General features: G+C 44.4%; 1 protein-coding gene across 1 annotated transcript in view; it reads right to left on the reverse strand.

The window, feature by feature from the left end:
- Positions 1-15498: 15498 nt before the first annotated feature.
- TSPAN32 (tetraspanin 32) overlaps positions 15499-19966 on the reverse strand; it is a 65108-nt gene continuing 60640 nt past the window's right edge. The window contains 1 exon segment of the mRNA XM_045012622.1: positions 15499-19190. Within this exon segment, the coding sequence (XP_044868557.1) occupies positions 19095-19190 (96 nt within the window). The 3' untranslated portion in view covers positions 15499-19094.

Here is a 19966-nt window from a genome sequence, read left to right on the forward strand (position 1 = left end):
GGCAATTAGCGAATAGTTACTGTTCTTAATGGTTTACTTATACTTTATAAGTATAACGTGAGGATAGGTGGCGGCAGGAAGACCAGCAGACCACCCAAACGCTACTTGGTCTCATGAAGGAACAAACGGACACGCTTCGTCGCCTTGTTGATGTCCTGCAGGACCGCAGGCTGGAGGACAGGGCCCCCCTGCAGTGTCTCTGCAATCGCCCTCACCAGCCAAGAAGTCCTGGCCCCCCCTCACCCAAAAGTACAAGACGGAGGGGTGGTAGAGGACGTGAGAACTGTCACTGAACCAGAGCAGAGCGGCCGTGTACCCCGCACTTCTCACGTTAGAAATTTGTAGAAGTGCTTCCCTTATAGGCTCAGCCAGTCCCAAATCCAAGGTTCATCCCCCCACTGTTTATTAGATTAATAAAAGCTGTTTGCTGTTAATCACTGTTTCCGTCATGTCTTTCCTGTCAGAGGATTTTTCGGTGTATGGGGTGGACAGGGGTTTCATACTTGCACGGTATAGCCTACAGTACCAGGGTACAGACTTGGGGAAAGGATCAACTGCGGGGCACACACACACTGCAGTCAGTAGGCACCAGGGTCATTCTGTGTTGTGTATGCTGCCCCTGTTCATTTCGTAATGTGTATAATTGTCCAGGGTCCTAGCGCCTGTCACGCCATTACTGTGAAGGCAGGCTGCCCTTACGATGCACTTGCAACGGATCCACGAGCCTATCCGCTGCCCTGAGCCCCAACAAGAGCCCTCATCCACGGACAGATAGTCACCCTTCTCCCACACCCATCACCCCTTCCCACGCAGAAACCCGCAGCCCACTGCCGTCATCCAAACCCCTATGCAAAGAAGGCACCACTCGCCCCTTCCTGCAAACCCTCCCCTTCATGCAGAACCACTGTCATCCGTCCCCCACCCCAGAGACCTATGTAGGAGCAGGAGGATGTCAGTCCTCTATGGAGGAAGCGGTCTGTACGTCAGTGCACACCGTGCCCAGCACAGTATGCGTCCATGTCTCAACACCAGAACAGAAATGCAAAGTAAAAGAAAGATTTATTAATAATGAGTGTAACAATTACTTTGCTTAAAAACGTGCTTTGGAAGTGGGGGAAACTTGGAGAACAAGGCATGTAGCCGCAGATCCAAATCGACACAAACTGACACAGGCCCAGGGTCAGTTTCTCTTGAAAGCAAGTGGAGAGTCATAGGTTACCCTGATCTCCGAGGAAACTTGCTTTCAAAGCCTCCCGGATACAGAGCGCTTCCCGCTGGGATATTCTCTCGGCACGGGTGTCTGGCTGAGCGTAAACTGCAGCCAGGCGATTTGCCTCAACCTCCCATCCGGACAAAAAGGCCTCGCCCTTGCTCTCACACAGATTGTGCAGCACACAGCAAGCAGCAATAACTACGGGGATATTCTTTTCGCTGATGTCCGAGCGAGTGAGTAAGCTCCGCCATCTCCCCTTGAGACGTCCGAAAGCACACTCCACCACCATTCTGCACTTGCTTAGCCGGTAGTTGAAGAGTTCCTTCTCACTGTCCAGGGCGCCTGTATAGGGCTTCATGAGCCAGGGCATTAGCGGGTAGGCTGGGTCCCCGAGGATCACTGTAGGCATCTGCACATCCCCAACCGTTATTTTGTGGTCCGGGAAGAAAGTACCTGCCTGGAGGAGTCTAAAGAGACCAGAGCTCCTGAACACCCGCGCGTCATGAACCTTGCCCGCCCACCCGACGTTGATGTTGGTAAAACGTCCCCTATGGTCCACTAGTCCTTGCAGCACCATGGAAAAGTAGCCCTTTCGGTTAATGTACTCGCTGGCCTGGTGGGCCGGTGCCAGGATAGGGATGTGAGTCCCATCTATAGCCCCACCGCAGTTTGGGAATCCCATCGCGGCGAAGCCGTCTATGATGACCTGAACGTTTCCCAGGTTCACTACCTTTGAGAGCAGTTGCTCAACGATTGCGTGGGCTACTTGCATCACAGCAACCCCCACGGTAGATTTGCCCACGCCAAAGTGGTTCGCTACTGACCGGTAGCTGTCTGGCGTGGCAAGTTTCCAGAGGGCTATGGCCACTCGCTTCTGCACACTCAGGGCTGCTCGCATCCGGGTGTCCTGGCGCTTCAGGGCAGGGGCCAGCAAGTCACAGAGTTCAAGGAAAGTGCCCTTACGCATCCTGAAGTTTCGCAGCCACTCTGTGTCATCCCAGACCTGCAGCACTATGCGGTCCCACCAGTCCGTGCTTGTTTCCCGGGCCCAGAATCGCCGTTCCACAGCATGAACTTGACCCATTGCCACCATGATCTCCACTGCCCGGCGTACCCTGCTTTCTGAGAGGTCTGCGCCACTCTCCTCACCGCGCTGCCGGAGCCTCCTCGCCCGATTTCTCAGTAGCTGACTGTTGCACAGGTGGACGATAAGGTGCGAGGAGTTGACAACGGCCATAAGTGCAGCGATGATCGCAGTGGGCTCCATGCTCGCAGTGCTGTGGCGTCCGCGCTGTAACCGACCAGAAAAGTGCGCGAACAGATTTCCCGCCGGCGCTTTCAGGGAGGGAGGGCGTTTGTGAGTGACGGTTGAATGATGACAGTTACCCAAAACCACCCTCGACACATTTTTCCCCCAGCAGGCATTGCGAGCTCTACCCAGCATTCCAATGGGCAGCGGGGAGTGCGGGAACTGTGGGATAGCTTCCCACAGTGCACCGCTTCCAAAGTCGACGCTGGCCCCGTGAATGTGGACTCAGAAATTCGAATTAGTGTATTTAGTATGGATACACAAATTCGACTTCATAAGGTCGAATCCACAAATTCGAACTAAGTTGATTCGAAATAGTCTTGTAGTGTAGACAAGGCCTAAGTAATCAGAGTGCAGGCTACTCATCCTATGCTCCCTTTTTCAGTGTGAGGGAGACTCTGGCGCACATCTACCTCGAGTGCATCAGGTTGCATCACCTTTTCTGGCTCCTCCAGAACCTTCTCCTTAGGTTCTGGCTGCACTTTTCCCCGCACCTCCTGATTGACACACCCTATCAGTGGCCCCACGAAGTTGCAAGACCTCCTCATCAACCTCCTCCTGGCATTGGCCAAGGTGGCTGTCCATCATGCCAGGAGAAGGATGTTGGACAGGGAAGTGCTGTGCAGTTGTGGGGCCTATTTCTGCTCCATACTTCGCTCACACATCCAGGCAGAGCTCCTCTGGGCTGCATCTGCTGACTGCCTAGACATCTTTGAGGGGCAACGGGTGCTGTCTGGAGTTTGCTGCTCAGTGTCCCCCTCCGGCTCCCTGCTTATGACTCTGTGACCCTCACTCCTGTCCCTGTTTTATCATTTGTTGCCCCCTGAACCAGCTTGAGCCCCGGCTTCAGTAGCTCCTCCCCTTAGGCTGAGGGAGGGGCCTTCAAATGTGAGTGGGCGCAAGTCCCTCCTGGGACTTCAATAATTCCCTGCACTCTGTCACAAGCTTACATATAATACACACCCATACACTCATTCCTGCAGTATAAAAACACTATTTCCATTAGTATTTCCACTATTTCTGAGGCCTTCTAAATCAGAGTCTAAACGTTCAAGATGTACAATTAATGGTGGTTGAAAGTGTGCAGCTGATGTTTTTTAAACACAGTAAAAAAGTGATGCCTAAGACCTTTCAAATATTCCCCCCCTCTGCCATTACTTTGGGGCCTCTATGCTAGAGTTCAAAAGCCAGTCTCACGTATGTGGGCCTTGGCATGAATATGATGGCTCATTAGTGTCTGTTAAAACAAACATTGAGTTTAGCTGTCTTTCCACTCCACTTTTTACATAGGGTTGCCAACAGTCCTGTATTATAAGGGGTGTTTCTTATTTAAATAAAATATTGTCTGTCCCATACTAAATCAGCATAGGACACCTTTTATCCCATATTTTTCAACCAGGATAGTGCCACTGGTTGCAACTTGACCTGGTGCGCAGGGTCACAATGCCACTCAAATTTGGCCCAGCCATCCCTCCATCATGCCTATACAGCCCCTGGACCTCTGGGTTTCACCCATATTTTTGATCAGTGTTGGCAACAGCTGGGTTAAAATAGCTAAAAGAGACTAATGATTTTGGATGCAATATGAGATGCCTTAAGGGACCTGATTTTCAGAGCGTGTACTTTCTGAAAATCAGACCTCTTTAAGATGTCTCAAACTGGGTTCCCAAAATCACTAGTCACTCTGAGAATCTTGATGATTTTTGGATGGTAACATAATTTTGCCTGCTAGCCAACACCAAAAATATCAGTGAAAATTATTGACTATTACAAATGTGCAAGGACATGGATGGACAAGAGGGACAGGCTTTCCTCCCTTCCCCTCACATGTATATATACACATGTGTATATCTCAGGAGTGGGCTAAGAGGAAGTGAAACTGGATGTGACCAGCTATTATCAAGCCCCTCAAAGATCAGTTTATAAACACAAAACATTGAAAACCTGCCTATATAATGTGGTGATCTGAGTGATCAGGTGGAAATTCTTTTCCATGGCTGCTATAGATTACAGGATTCTAATTCAATGCAATACTTTATGATTATTCATTGTTTGTTCGGATGGTAGTCTCATTGTTTACTCTCTCCTTCCTTCTCACATTAAACTGCACAGAAAAAAAAACATATTCTGGGTTGCAAAATTTCTGAATAAAATTCGTGATGACTTTTTGGTTAAATTCCTAATCAATTAGCTTGACTGTCACATTTTCTTTGCTATGGGAAAGTTGAATGAAATAGCCTGGATTTCCAATTTACCTTCAGTCTTACAAAACAAGTAAGCTTGAAACAAGTCATCACGGAATCACATCAGAAGAGCGTATATTGGAATACTCAGAAATTCACATCGCAATAAATGGATCTAAGGCTAATGAACCTAGGCAGAGAATACTAAGACATTGGAGTCTGGGCAGAATAAGTAGGCTTGAGATTAATATCAAGGAGCAAACTGTACATGATACACACTGGACAATGAAGGTGCCTCACTGTTTACTTGCAATATATTATTCAGACTCCATGGGGTTCCTGTGTGCTGTATAGCATTCCAGATAATCTTTGGTCACTGGCAAACAAAGGAGACAAAGCTGGATCTTGAGTCAGGGGGAACCTATTTGCTTGTCTGAAGTTGTAGTGGTTTCCTTTAATAAATGCCTCCAGTTTAAAACACTGTGATTTCATAAATCATAACATCCAAGAAGCACCACAGATCTCACAATGGGCAGATACACAGGTTATTTCATTTGCAATAAATGATGCAGTAAACAGGAAGAATTGTAGGAAGGAGAGCTTTATTGAGAATGCATGGAGGTCAGTGTTACATGCAGAGAGGCCTGTGGTTCTCTGGTAGCATCTTTGCTCCAGTTTATATTCCCGAATCCCTCCTGAAAGCTGACGCTCTTTCTCCAGTTCCACTCATCACACCACACCTAAAGAGCATGCCTGGTGCACCACTACAGCACACTCTTTCAGTAGGTCTGCACAGCCCTGGTGTCCGTTCAGAGGATCAGGAACCTATAGTCTGCCGCACCCCTATCTGTGGCTGCCTCCTTTTGTGGGGAGTTGGCTGCTGGCAGGGAATAGACCATGTTCCAATTATGCGTGGTCCCTGTGCAGAAATATAGAAAGGCGGGGAGATGGGCGGGGGAGGAAAGAAGCCTTGAACCGTTCCTCCTGCACACACATGTAAGTGCCAGGCAAATTTGTTAGTACCTGTTACACTGAAGAGAAAGCCAAGAGAGCAAAACAAAACAAAAACCTAACTGCCCTTTGCTTGATGACCTAGGAAATAACATTCCATCAAAATTACATCCAACCTCACCCAAGCAATAAAGCAAGGGTGAATGAAGACATCACTAACAACAGCAAGGGGACCAGAGACTTAACATGCATGCGTCAGCTGCCATGATTCTGCTGACTCTTTCCCTCAAGTGAAAAATCTCCTCCCGTGTCTAATAGGAAGGAGTTTTCAGAGTTTGTTTTCTGTGAATCGTAGGGAGCAGCTGGGTCCTCTCTCAGCACGAGCTGAGCTTGGAAAACCCTTTTTGTTCCTCATCTACAAATTCAGCTCACTCCCCATTTGACCTCCAGCATTGTTTTTTGGAGGAAAAAATGTCACTCTGCTTAATTTTTGTCTGTTTCTAATAAACACAATAACTAGATGCTGTCTGTGCAGTCTGTCTCTCTTGTTATATTTAAATATTGATATCCGTGTCTCTATGGTGACCAGTCGAGTTATGTAATTAGAAGTGGGAGAGTACTGGAGGAGAACAACCCGAAGAGGGTGGAGGAGGTTACCGGCTTCTTTTTAAGGTCTAATTACTGTCATAAGCCGCATCTGATAGTTTTGAAAGATTGAGAACTGCTTTCAGTAAGCAGTGGCCATTGGGGGAAGCCGTGGTTTGCCATGGTGGGATAAATGAACCCCACAGAAGGTCAGATGAGTCTCTAAAAGTACCTGAATTGTTTGAGTCTGGCAAAAAACAAAAACAAACCAAAACCAAAACCAAATCAAGGTGGAAATCACAGGAGCACAAGCTTTCTCATGAGATCTCTGGCACTTCCTGTTTCCAGCTGTAATTGAAAGGAGAAGTGGGGAGAGAGTGGGGAAACATTATCTCTGCAAAGGTTTGGATCCAATGTGGGTTTCTTAAATTATCCAAACTTGTTCACCCTTCTCTACTCAGAATACTAGTGTTCTCCACATGGGAGGGAACCCACTTGTATAATCAGTAGGTGTTAAGGGCTACAGGGGATGTCATAATTGCTGATGTCATAACTGTAGAGAGGTTGTGGCTGAAAAGGGGATTAGTATGCCCACAAACAACAGGGATAATTTAAGAGTTAAATGAGAACACTCCTGATATGCTTTGGAGGGAAGGAGGGGATTTCTCCTTACTGTAATATAAATAATCTAAATGAAGGTTAAAGTGAGAGTCAGCCTGGAGGCAGGGAAATGTGCCAAGAGCACAGTCCATTACTCCTACTAGCTGACCTGAGGAGGAGTGTTGTGATATTATCCCATATGAGGATTTCTGGGAGTCAAAGTGACCGAAAGCACCCCCTGTATTCGCACCCTTCACGTTATTGTAATAACCTTTGTACAAAATATGCCTTGTGAAGTATTGTTTAAAAACTAACAACACACTGATAATCAATATTCTTGTTTAATGTATGTACTAAACATATATTAAGAGTTATGAACATAAACTAAAATTATGACTACAATGTTTACCAGACAAGTCTGGGGAGGGAGTAAACTGGTTTCTCAAAGACAAAGGACAAGCTGACTCCTCTAGCTAGGTGTCATCAAAGTCGATTGGCAATCACCTGATAAGTGGCCATTTGCAGGAACAGAGCGATCTGCATTCTAGCTAACATCATAAAACTGCTTTCACCACGGGACTCCACATCCCCGTCCTCACAGCTGGAATGAACTTTATCTAGCAATAACCTTCAGGAAAATGTGTTCAAAGGGTGATTAGACTTTAACAGTGAGGGGGAAAAACACCCCAAATTATAGCACACTCTCTCTCTCTTTCACCCATGATGACAAAGAAACCAGCCCTTTGACTTTGGGGAGGATCCTGACCTGAGAATTTTCTGGTGCTGGGAACCTGTGGTGTGGATTTTACCTTGAACCAAGTCTAGCATGTTACGTTTTAGCTACTGGGAATGTTTTATGTTTATTTTTCTTGTAACCATTTCTGACTTTAATACCTTATACTTGTACTGACCTAAAACCTCTCTCCCTTTGTAGTTAGATAAACTTGTTTTATTTTTAATCTAAAATAATCCAGTGTTGTGTTTAAACTGAACTGTTTGGTAAATCCAGTCAAAATAGCAAACTTAAATAGTATCAGAGGGGTAGCTGTGTTAGTCTGGATCTGTAAAAGCAGCAAAGAGTCCTGTGGCACCTTATAGACTATCAGACCTTTTGGAGCATGAGCTTTCGTGGGTGAATACCCACTTCGTTGGATGCATGTACTTAAATATTGACCCTTTACTGGGGCAACACACCTTTTATATCTGAACTGCCCAAGAAAAGGCTGGACAGTGCAGAACACACTTTTGGGGGGAAATTCAGGACTGAGAGAGTGTTGGAGTCACCCTATAACTAGTAATCATGGCTGGTAGAAGTCAGAGTGTGACTGGTGTGTTGCTAACAGGCTGCTGTGGCCAGAGTTGCTGGACCAGGGCTGCTCCTTTACCCAGATATTCAGGGTGTGAAGTGCATGCCGGTAGGCTGTTTGTGAGCAGCCCAGGTTGAGAGCTACAACAGCAAAGCATTGTGAGGCATCCTAGGTTGTGGGGCAGGCAGCGACACCACTGCTCACTGGTCTGGACTGCACCCTGGAATTTGACACACAGCAGATGTCAAGAATAAAAGTTTATTCCTTGGAAAGCACAAGCAGTGTGTTCAGCCTTGTCCAAGAAAAAGAAACAGTCCCTGCACTAAGGAGTTTACAGTTGATATAAAAGGCCAGCATAAAGTGCACTCGTAGTTCAAGAGGAAGATCGTATCTTAAAATCTCTTCCTTTCCTTTCTTTTTTAAATATCTAGTATAATTTTTGGACCTAAGCTTTATAAACAGTAGGCTTCCCAAACAAACTTTGATTTTCACTAATACGTTCACTGTTGACAACTGTTCAATAACTCTTGTGCAAATAAAACCATCTGGCTTTTCAAAGTGGCTGTGAAGACACACCTGCTCCAAATACTTATACAAATATTTGAGCTCAGATTGGTTATGCTTTTGCTTTCCATGAACATCACTGCAGATAAAAACTCACTTGGATATCTGCAAATAAAGAGAATCACAAGCAAACAGTGAAACAAGAATATTCATTTTATTGGCAGGAATAAAATTCTCTATATTTGCCCAGGTCTCAGAGAGACAGCACCTTTTATACAAGAAAAGATATCTGTCGGGTGGACAGGTCTGTGGTCAGTTTAAAACATTCCTTCAGGAGCATTCTCCTCCAGAACTCACACAGATTGATCAACGGTCTTATATGTCTACCATATAGAGAGAAGTGTGCTTATGTTTAACCCCCTTGATGTTGGAGATATCTAGACCTCCCTAAGCACTCATTTGTTTGGCAGCCTGGAGGATGTCAGCAGACTGAAGATTAGTGAGCTAAAGATAGCACAGAATTGGAACGTAAGTCTGCCCTGAGTTTTCTCCGCCCACAGTCTGATCTTGGCTGTGTAGAGCATTTTGTATCCCCATAAGGGGTAAATGAGACCAAGCTATCCATTGGTCTGTTCTCCTTGAGACCTTCCCAGGAGCTCAGTGCATTTGTAGTATCTCCTAAATTTTGTAATTGGGAGAGGGAAGAAGGCACTCTAAAGAGCATGCTGTCCTGGGGTACAGTCAATAATGTCTCCCCAGTAAGCTTGTTACCTATAACTCTGTGGATTTGGATAGCCAATTTTTAAAGCTACATGTATTTTTCCAAAGTGGACTCTTTCTTCAAACTTCCTCATCACCCCACCATTTTTTCCAGTACTGTTCTCCACTGTTCTACCCGATGTAACAATATGACTGGCAGATGTGATATTTACTACTAGTTGCTAATCCTTCCAGAGGAGGTGCTGTCTGTTAAACCCTTTCTTGTCTCAGAAGGGAAATAAATATAATTATTATTGATGGAGCTGGTAGCACTGCCAGTTATTAAGGTTGCCCAACATTTCCCTTTACAAGACCATAATCAACTGCTTATAACTTTGCCAAACTTTACTTGTTAGGGCTGAAATTTCCCTCAGGTGTCTGCCTCAGGCTGACTTCTTCTGGAATATTTCAGCCCAAACAGTTCAGCTGTTTCCAAGAACAGGGCTGGGGAAAAATATGTTGTTTTACAATTTTAAAAATGCTCTGACAGCCTTTTCTTTGAAAAGCTCTAGCTCCCCCTGCTTTGAAGCAGGGGCTTCAACTTTGGCAGGGGTGGCCTGTGTCATCTCCATGAAAATCTGCCCAAATATGGCCAAGTTAACAATGCGTTTTAAAAATTACAGTTCACACATGTTTAGCAGAGATATTTTTAGAGACCCTGCTCTAGGAATTAAAATAGGAGGCGGCTGTGGTGTGTAGAACCCTGCTTCATTCACTGCAGAAATTGGAAGGTGTATAGTGAATGAGACAGGAGATTGCAGAAAGAGAAAGGACAGGCTCATTGTTAAGACAGCTGAAGGCTGCCCTGAGGAGTTGGATTCTCTCCCTGTCTTTGCCACAGAGTCACCAAACCTTTCACGGGTGGTCACTAGTTTTATGTTTCTCATTTTCTGGGTGCCTGACTTGAAACCCCAGAACCAGATGTACAGAATTACTGAGCACTCACAGCTGCCTCTAAAGTCAATGGAAGCTGTGCTTTGAACATCTAAAGGCCTATATAATGCAAGTATCAGAGGGGTAGCTGTGTTAGTCTGGATCTGTAAAAGCAGCAAAGAGTCCTGTGGCACCTTATAGACTAACAGACTTTTCAGAGCATGAGCTTTCATGGGTGAATACCCACTTCGTCGGATACATGTGACATGCATCCGATGAAGTGGGTATTCACCCACGAAAGCTCATGCTCTAAAAAGTCTGTTAGTCTATAAGGTGCCACAGGACTCTTTGCTGCTTTTATATAATGTGAAATACTCTGAAAAATCAGATCCTAAGCATCTCTGTTAGGCACCTTAATCTTGCTGTACCTCAGTTCCTTCTCTGTAAAACAGAGATAATAATATCCTGTGACCTCACAGGGATGTGTGAAAATAACTACATCAACATTTGCAACGCTCTCAGATACGCTGGCGATGAACACCATAGGACATTAATCACTCTGTATTCAGAGCAGGGTTTGAATAACATGCAGCTAATAAGGCCTAAAGCCACACACTGAAAAACAAAGAGAAAACAAATTATTGACTAGCTACACTTTAAATGAGCACCACCTAACCTATGCACGGAAAGAGACAGGGGTCTTGTGGCAAAAAATAGCATGTGATCATGTAATTAAAGACTGAATACACACAAGAGGACCAAATTAAGATTGCACAGGCAACCTTCATTCTGGCATTTTCTAACTTTGGAATGCTTGGCTTTGCAACCTTGACAACATTTTTTTTAAACCACTATTTGTTTTTGCATGGGTGAAACATAGCATAAAAGCTCAAACTCACAGAAAGGGGATGTCATTCCATCTAGCAGTTTGGAGGTTGATCCATTCCCAGTAGCTGACTTCCTCTGACATACAGGCGCCAGGAAGCCTAACAGGTCACAGCTGCTTCCGGGCCTTGCTGGTTAACCCTTGCCTTTCTATGGTTGAGCTCCACAGCTTTCTGACACAGTCATACCCAGGAGATGCAATCCGCCATACACCATTCATCTAACCCATTTGTTTCCCTTGTTGGTTGTCCTCTTCCGCCACAGAAAACTCTAATCCCCATCTCCACATTGGGGCATGCTCTTTCTGGGGCTCCCAACAAGACTGAGTCTGTTTCTGCAGCACTTGCAAATGGGTCAGAACTCCCCAGGCTGTGCTGACTGGCAAAAATGGGACCTGGAATTCACAACTAGTGAATAGTAGCAGCAAGGATGGAGGATCTAATGCAGATAGAGCTGATGCATTTTGATGACCGGTAGAGGTCAAATGGTCTGGACTCTGTCCACACTATAGCTTGTACTGTCATCACCATCGGAGCTCCACTGTTTGGCACCAGTAACTCTGGGTCCCATTTTTGCCAGTGTAGACGTGGCCCTAGTGACAAGTGTGACAGATATTGCAACCCCATGCAGTATTTTTGGGGAGCACTGTATTAAACTTATGAATGGGTTATGTGTGATCGTGTTCTACTCTCGGGGGGAGGGTTACCACAGCCCTTACAGGAATTAAAACAGAAGGGGTGACGCCCCTGAGATTGTAAATAACTCCACATAAATTCCACCCTGAGGTGATTTGCATATACTGGTTCAGACTGGGTTTTCCAGATACTAGGAAGCAACATATAAAATGCTGAGCTTGGCCTGACTAATGGTCTTCATTTTGATTCAGCAAATGGACGTGACTGTCCGTCCAAGGGGAAGCCCCAACTCTTGCTGAAGGGTTGGAAGGGATGGTGGTCTATCAGACTTCCCATTTGGAACAGGCAGGGCCAGCTCCAGGGGTTTTGCTGCCCCAAGCAGCCAAAAAAAAAAAAAAAGCCATGATTGTGATCTGCGGCAATTCAGCAGGAGGTCCTTCGCTCCCAGCAGGAGTGAGAGACCCTCCGCCAAATTGCCGCCGAATACCTGAAAGTGCTGCCCCGCTCCGGAGTGGCTGCCCCAAGCACCTGCTTGATAAGCTGGTGCCTGGAGCCGGCCCTGGGAACAAGGGTGGTTTCTCCTATGTTTAGTATGGGTCTCAATCTGTTGTTTTTATGTTTTCTCTGTAATGCTTTTGTCCTGTTAATAAAGGCACTTGCTTCGAAAGAGCTGTGGGAGAACATGTGATTGCAGGCAATACACTGTTCATAGCCCTTGGAGAAAAAGCAACTCAGAGCTGCTAGCCATTAGGCAGACTGGCTTGCTGAGAATATCGCAGTGTAAGGCAGGGGGCTGTGCAGCCTTATAATCCCCTGGTCAGAAGGGAGGGGGACAGGAGTTCCTGTCCAGCGACACGTGACATGAGCCTGGACTGGACACTCCCGGAGTAGAATTCAGAGGGGGGAAGACACATGCTGTACCCCTGAAACTGTGAAGACAAATACTGGAGCACTGCCTTCGCTCTACTCCTCCTTATTCACAATACAGGACAGATATGTTTAACCGCACATTCTTTTAGGAAAATGGACACAGACTCGCAGCTCCTAAGGTCTGATTTCAGTTCTCTGCTTCTGCGATGGGGCTCCTGCATTTAAATCTAAAATCCACATTAAATAGGTTCTCTGTTTTTATGTGCCTAAAATAAAAACACTATTTTAATAATTAACAATGATTAAATTAATTGGTGCTTTGTATATTACTTTCTGTTATCATATGCTACCGCCTCCTGAGTTCTCAAAGTGACTCTATCCCTTGGGATGCTAAACAAAGTCATTATAATCACAGCATCACTTTCTTTCATAATCTCTCCTTCCCATTCTTCATCACCACTCATAAAAATAAAATTGATTCTGTCATGTGCACAGCCAGTTTATAGTGCACAGCTTTTTAATAAATGATAATACTGGGCTGTTCTGTAGTGTCTTTCAGCCAAGGATATAAAAGCCCTTTCCAGTCATTAATCAATCACGACTTCCCAGTTGACAGCTTTGGGAGGTAGATGTTATTTATCTCCGTTGTGCTAATGTGTAAACTGAGGCTCACAGGGGTTACATCACATGACTTGTCCAAGCTTACCCAGCAAGTAAATGGCAATCAGGACCAGGAATAGAGTCTTCAGTAGGTACAATCGAGGGACAAGTGGAGATTATGGACTACTCTGGGGGCCAAAACAGCCTCTGACGTAAGTTAGAGCAGTCACGGGTTGCTGAAACTTACAGTAGCCCATCATAGGCTTCCCATGGGCTGCTGTGCAGGCATATCTGCAATAGAGCCATTCCAAGCCCCCCTGTGCTGAGGAGGAAACATAGGGCTGTTTAGGGACTGAAGGAGTATGTCCCTGGGCCCTTGTAGTGCCTTTACAGTCTTTGTGTGTTGCCAGCATCTAGGGGCTAGGGTGGGGGAACAGAATCTGTGGCCAGGAGCCCTTAATCCCAGGCACCTGCTTGAACCACTAGCGGACACTGCCTTTAATCAAACCTTGTCCAGCATTAACCTCACCTTGCTGAACGAAGAGCAGCAGCAAAGGGAGTTACTGTCAGTCTTTTGTGTATGGAAGACTGTGACTGCAAAGTAGGGGGTATTTAAAGCTGGGAACAGGGGAACTGGTAGGGCTGTAATGAATACCACAAAGTGTATTTTTGATGTATTCATTACATATATTTAAGGGGTGCTGGTGCAACCCACACCTCCTGGGTGTAGTGCTCTGCCCCATCTAGTGGCACCAAGACCACTTAAAGAGAGAGATAAAATGAGTCTGTGCTACAGCCTTACTTAACAGCCAGTTGGCTTTTAGATCATGCAGTAGAGGCTCATGCACTAAGCCCTAGAGGTCCCCGGTTCAATCCTACCTACTGCGGTCTGTCGGCGTTACACAGGAATGCTCTTTTTTTGGGTGTCCAGGCTGTTGGTGCGATGCGTATCTACAATATTGTTCTTGTCATACGAGATTTTGGGCAAAACTCACTGAGGACTCCTGGCTGAATGTCACAACCTCAGAAAGGAGGGGAGAACTGGCCACTTCATTGCAAGAAAGTCTGCACGCTAAGTCTGCTTCCTGACTGGACAAATAACCAGCTGTACTCCAGCTGCACTAGCCTGCTGTAAAAAGGATGCAGTTCAGGTTCCCACCCCTACTTCCACAGCAATAAAAAAAAAAAGCTTAACATGCACTTTTCAGGATGGAAAAAAAAAAAAAAAAAAAAGCCCAGCCAGCCCTCTTCCCCCCTCCGCCCCCCACAACAAGTCCAAAACACAGAAAACCCCTCTTCTCCACCTTCCAGCCATAGGTACCACAGGAGTTGTAGATATGACAAACACTGGATACCTGCCTGTTTCCCCCAATTTAGATCTGGTGAGCTGTAAAGGACTTAAACATTGGGTTTGGGCCTTTTTTTATGGTATATAAAGAAGGCCTGAAATGATTTCACCCTCAGCCCCTTACATTTGAAATACCAGACTGGTCTTCCCTGGGTGGGCAGGAGGATCTCTTGGGGCTCTCAGAGATGTTTATTATCTACTCTCCCTCTTTAATGGACAGGGTTTGGGGCACTGCTGAATCTAATAATGCCATCCTTACACCCAAATATTCATTAAATATGGGAGTTAAATAGATGTGAAAAAACAAGTAATGAACTAATCCCGCTCATTAAACAAATAGGCTAATCAAAAAGGTCTTTTCCCTTGCATTTGCTCAACCTCTTGTGAGGTCAGAATTTCACTAGTTCTCCAGTCACCATAGAGTCTTGCAGCCAAAAATAACACCCCCAGAAACCTTCCTTTCAGACTCTCTGTTAAATGTTAGTTATTTCTTTTACCTGAACACCATGTTCTTTATATAGAGATTAGATACTTACTTCTTTCTAAGCTTGTTTTGTAGTTTGCAAGGAACATGTTCCTGCTCTAACCCTAGTTGGTTCCTGGGGAGGGGAGGCTGATGACTGCAGCAACGAGGAACAGAAGCTGAGCAGGTTGGTAGGCTCCCCTTCTTCAAAGCTTAATACAGTCATAGCTGCCCTTCACTGCTAGGATATGCTTGTATGCCAGAGTGACTGCCAGCTGTATGGATAATACATTTTACCAGTGCTGAAAGAATTACTGCCAAGCTTCATTATACAAACACCACAGCCACCCAAACAGCCTTGTGTGCATACAGAAAGAGTGAGGGAAGATAGCATTTTGCAATGACATAAATTTTTATTGAAGTAGTCAAGAGTCATATGACCCTCCAGCTGGCCTTTGGGATAACCATAGCATTAGCTTTGACAGTGACGCACAGAATACATCAGTTTATGTTTAATTCGGTAGTATGGTATTATAATTGTCTATCATACAGATCAGAGGTTGATTGAAACAAACAATGGGGCAAATCCTCAGCTGAGGATCTGGCCCCATCCATAGCATTAATCTAAAGCATTCTGAAATCGACCCTTGCAATTTCAGAAAGTTCCTTGCCAAAAGGAGCTATGATCGCAAGATATTTCAAATAGGACAACGCTTCCTTTTTAAATTAGAAATGTAATCAATAAGAAATATCTAACTAATCATTAACAAACATACAAACACCTTGTTATTTTATGCTAAAAAAGAAGATGATACAGTCAGTCAATTAGCTTATTGAACAGCCAAGGTGACGTGAAAGTCTTTATGGTGACCCTGTCCAAGTAGTTATAAAGGACTAATTGACCACAAAGTGTGATAAACAGTTTAGCAAGTAGATAAATGATTTAACAGATAAAGTGATCTGACCAACCTTATCACTGATGTGGAGGTCAGACTAGATGATCATAATGGTCCCTTCTGGCCTTAAAGTCTATGAGTCTATGAAATTGGTACAGAGACATGTACAGCTGTTTTGTCTTACTGTTTCATTACCATCAAAATTATTGGCATTGAACCAAGAAAAAAAAATCAGTCAAGTAAGTTTATATTGCTGCATAATGAACAACTAAACAACTACACAATCAAGGAATGTCATGAGACTCTATATAGAGACAGGAGTTTGAAAATGGATATCTGTGCAGACTGCTAAATATGCTGATGGAGAAACTGCGGCCTGGCAAAGAAGGTGGGGTTGTGTAAAGTTGCTCAAGATACACTGAAAAAGGAACCTACAAAAGCAGCTTGTGGAAGTAGATTACTGACTGAAGCCTGGATTAACAATTGTCTTAAAAGATTATCATACTAAATGCATAATTGGTGGCAAAGGATGTTGCAAGCTGATATAGGTCCTAAAATGTCTAGTGCAAACTAGTATGTCCCAAGCTACTTGTCTGGTTGGATGTTTCAAAACGTCATCAGAGATGAGGTCTGCTTTCTAATCGGCCCACATCAACTTTACCTAGAAGAGGAGCCAAGCCACATGGCTTATCAGAAACTGTACAAAACAGCTCTGTTCAGCAATTTGCTCACTGAAACCAAAACATCTGGATGAGATTGCATGAGAGTGGGATTGTCATAGGTGGCAACGGAAAGCACTCCCTCTCTGCTAATACCTGATGTCTTGGGAAAACAAAAGATGGGAAATCAATAGGAATTTGGCACCTAGGTGCTTTTGAAAATGCCGCTAGGTGCTTATCTTTAAAAATCTGGCTCTAAGACAACAAGTAACTGAGAATGTCAAGCCCAGAAGAACTCATGTCACTGAGAATAGTATTATTTGTAACAGGAAATCATGGCTGGGTACAGCAAAGGTGCATCTCAGAAAGATTAAGAGTGTGTTAAAGCAATCAGCCTAGGTGCTTGTCCATACAGAGACCGATGGTACGTCTACACTATGCAGACTAGAGCGGCACAAGCTCGTCATGTAGATGCAGCTTACAGTGACAGAAGGGGTTTTTCTACACCTACTCCTCAGCCAATGCTAGGGATTTCAATGGAAGACCTCTTCCATCGGCTAGTGGTGTCCACGGGGGGGGGGGGAGGATGTCGGCATAGCTATGTCCATCAGGAGTGTGGTTTTTTCACTGACGCAGCTATGCCGATGTAACTTTTCACTGTAGACCAGGTCTTCGTGCATGGCAAGCTGGGGTGTAAATCTACAGGGTACTAGCCTGCTGTGCAGTAACTGGCTGTATGTGTTAAATGCTACCATGCATTAAAAGTTCTGCAGTGTGCTTTGAACTACTACTGTTTGAAACACGCTGAAAAAAAAAAAAGTGCAGCAGCTGTGTCCACACACCCACTTGGTGAGCAGAAGGCTAGTACCATGGTAGATTTACACTCCAGCTTGCCCTGCACTAAGTCTTCATGTGGAGAAGCCCTAGATCATTTTTTGCGGTGACAAGAAACTGACAACTTCTTAGCTAAGAGAGAAAAAGAATTCTGAATTGTCCAGTTAAGCTCCAGAATTTTGCCACTGCTGAATATTTGGTTAAAGAGTTTACAGTATTCGTGAACTTCCAGAGAAATTACAAATAGCTTTAAAATTATTCTATAAAACATGTATGTGGGGTTTGATGCATTATAATAGTGAATATGTCCATAATGGAAAGAGTTTAGCTATGAATAGCACCAAGGCAAAGCAATTTTGAATCAAATTGACTTTGATAAGTAACTTGTTCAAATTTCTACATTCTAACTCGAGAGAGATTTGGTTGAACGGCCATGGGCAGTCCCATAATCCCATTGACACACAAGCATATTGGTGGATTGATAAGGATCTTTACTTAAAGATACAGAGTTCTACAGTGATAGTCACATGGTGAGAATAGTGTAGATTTAGGATAAAGTTCATCTGTGTATCAAGACTGATAGGAGCTTGAGTTAACTGAGTCTCAGAGATTAAAGCCAAAATTGTCAGAAGTGTAAACTAATTTTGGGTGCCCTCCTTGAGAGGACTAGTGCCTGTTTTTTCAGAGTACTCAGCATAAATTTATTTATTTGATTTGTTATCTTGTGATACATTGTAACATCCGATGTTGACGTTCTTTTAGATGTAAATGCTATCATCTTTATTTTACTTTCCGTAATTTCTTATTGGTTTTTTAACTTCTGTTTTGGCAAACACATTTATAAATTCACAATAGTTCCCCAGTTTGTAATTTTAGTTCAGGAACAGAATGGACTGTGGGAAACTTGGTGGATAATTAGTTAAATTAAGTTACTTATCCCACTTGTCCTCTAATGCATTTCTTTCTTCTTTCTGCCAGGGGCAATTGGTTATTTGGTGGTGGTGGTGTGTATAATGTAAGTGGTTGTTTTGCCATGAATTGTGGCGGGATTGATTAGCATGATGCATTTGTTTTGGCTATAGCTGAGAGGACATTCTCCTGGATGAGGGGTATTAACTGAACTTCTTTTTTCTTCTTGCTGGTATTTTAGTTTCTTTGTATGTTTTGGCACACTGACGGAGTTTTAAGTGGTCTGTTTTCAGGCACTGACAGACGTGACTGGATCAGGGTTTGGTTTTTAGCTAGCTGGGCTGGATGGTTTTCTGGGTGAGTGGCTGTCTGGTTCCTTGCTACCATCCACATCTCACACCAATGCTAAAGATGCCCATCTGTGTCTCTACATGGCCCTGATTCCCCCGTTGGCTGCCTGTCACAGTCCATCTGTCTTTACAGAAAATGTCACATCTTTCTCTCCTGTGCTGCCCGATGATCATTCCCACTAGTCAGCTGACAATGCAGAGGAGGCAGGTAATGCGGTAAAGAGAAACATGAAGGTACCAAGGCCCAGCTCCAGTCACCTAGCCACAGCTTCTCAGGGAACTCTGTGGAGAACTTTCAGATGGTTTCCCAATTCAAGGGTTGGAAATCCTTGCTCTGGTGGGGAAGCTGGATGACTGTTTTCTAGGTCTCTCTGAAAATGTATTTGCCTCTCCGGTCCAGATTGTTGCTGAAGTGGATGGAGAACCAGAGGAATGAAGTTAAAATCATCCCATAAACCTAAGGAATCAGAGAGGCAAAGAATTAAATATCAGGACTGATGGTTGGCTGTTACTTCACCTGAGTGCAAAGGTACTGACACACACACAACTGAACATAATTCACAGGTATCTCTGAGCTACTGTATCAGGCTGTTGCATACACAAAAAAGTTAGCATTTCACAGTAATGTAAGGTTGAAATTTCAACAGAAAGAGAACAATATCATTGTTAAGGCACTTGACTGGTACTCAGGAGATCTGGGTTCAATTCCTGCTCTGCCACAGACGTCCCAGGGTCACACAGGAAAAGTCACTCTCTCTGTGCCTGAATTTTCCATCTGTAAAATGCAGATAATGCTTTTTCCTTTTTTCCATCCTCTGTCTGGTCTGCTTAGACTAAGTTATTTGGGGCAGAGACTGTTATATAAGCATCTAGCACAATGGGGCTCTAATTTCAGTTCCAATACCATAACATCAGAAGTGAGAATAAGTTGGAAAATTCAGGATTCAGATTCCCACAACCAAGTTAAGTCTGCTCCTGTCTGCACTACAGTAGTCTTTGATTGAAAAAAAATCTCAGTAGGTACTGTTTGGAGTACTACAACATACATGTGTGCCTCTGAGTATACAAAAGAATGCAGTTACTTTGTACTGTAGTATACGAATTTGCTGAATGGTACATCACATTGCCCAGTATTGAGTGATCATATGATTGAAGGCTATATCAGAACCTACATGGGCAACATATCAGAAGCCAGGTTGCTGGGGGAATAATGGGGGCTGTAACTATATGTTC

Source organism: Mauremys mutica, chromosome 4 (genome assembly GCF_020497125.1).
Source record: "Mauremys mutica isolate MM-2020 ecotype Southern chromosome 4, ASM2049712v1, whole genome shotgun sequence".
Taxonomy (NCBI): domain Eukaryota; kingdom Metazoa; phylum Chordata; order Testudines; family Geoemydidae; genus Mauremys; species Mauremys mutica.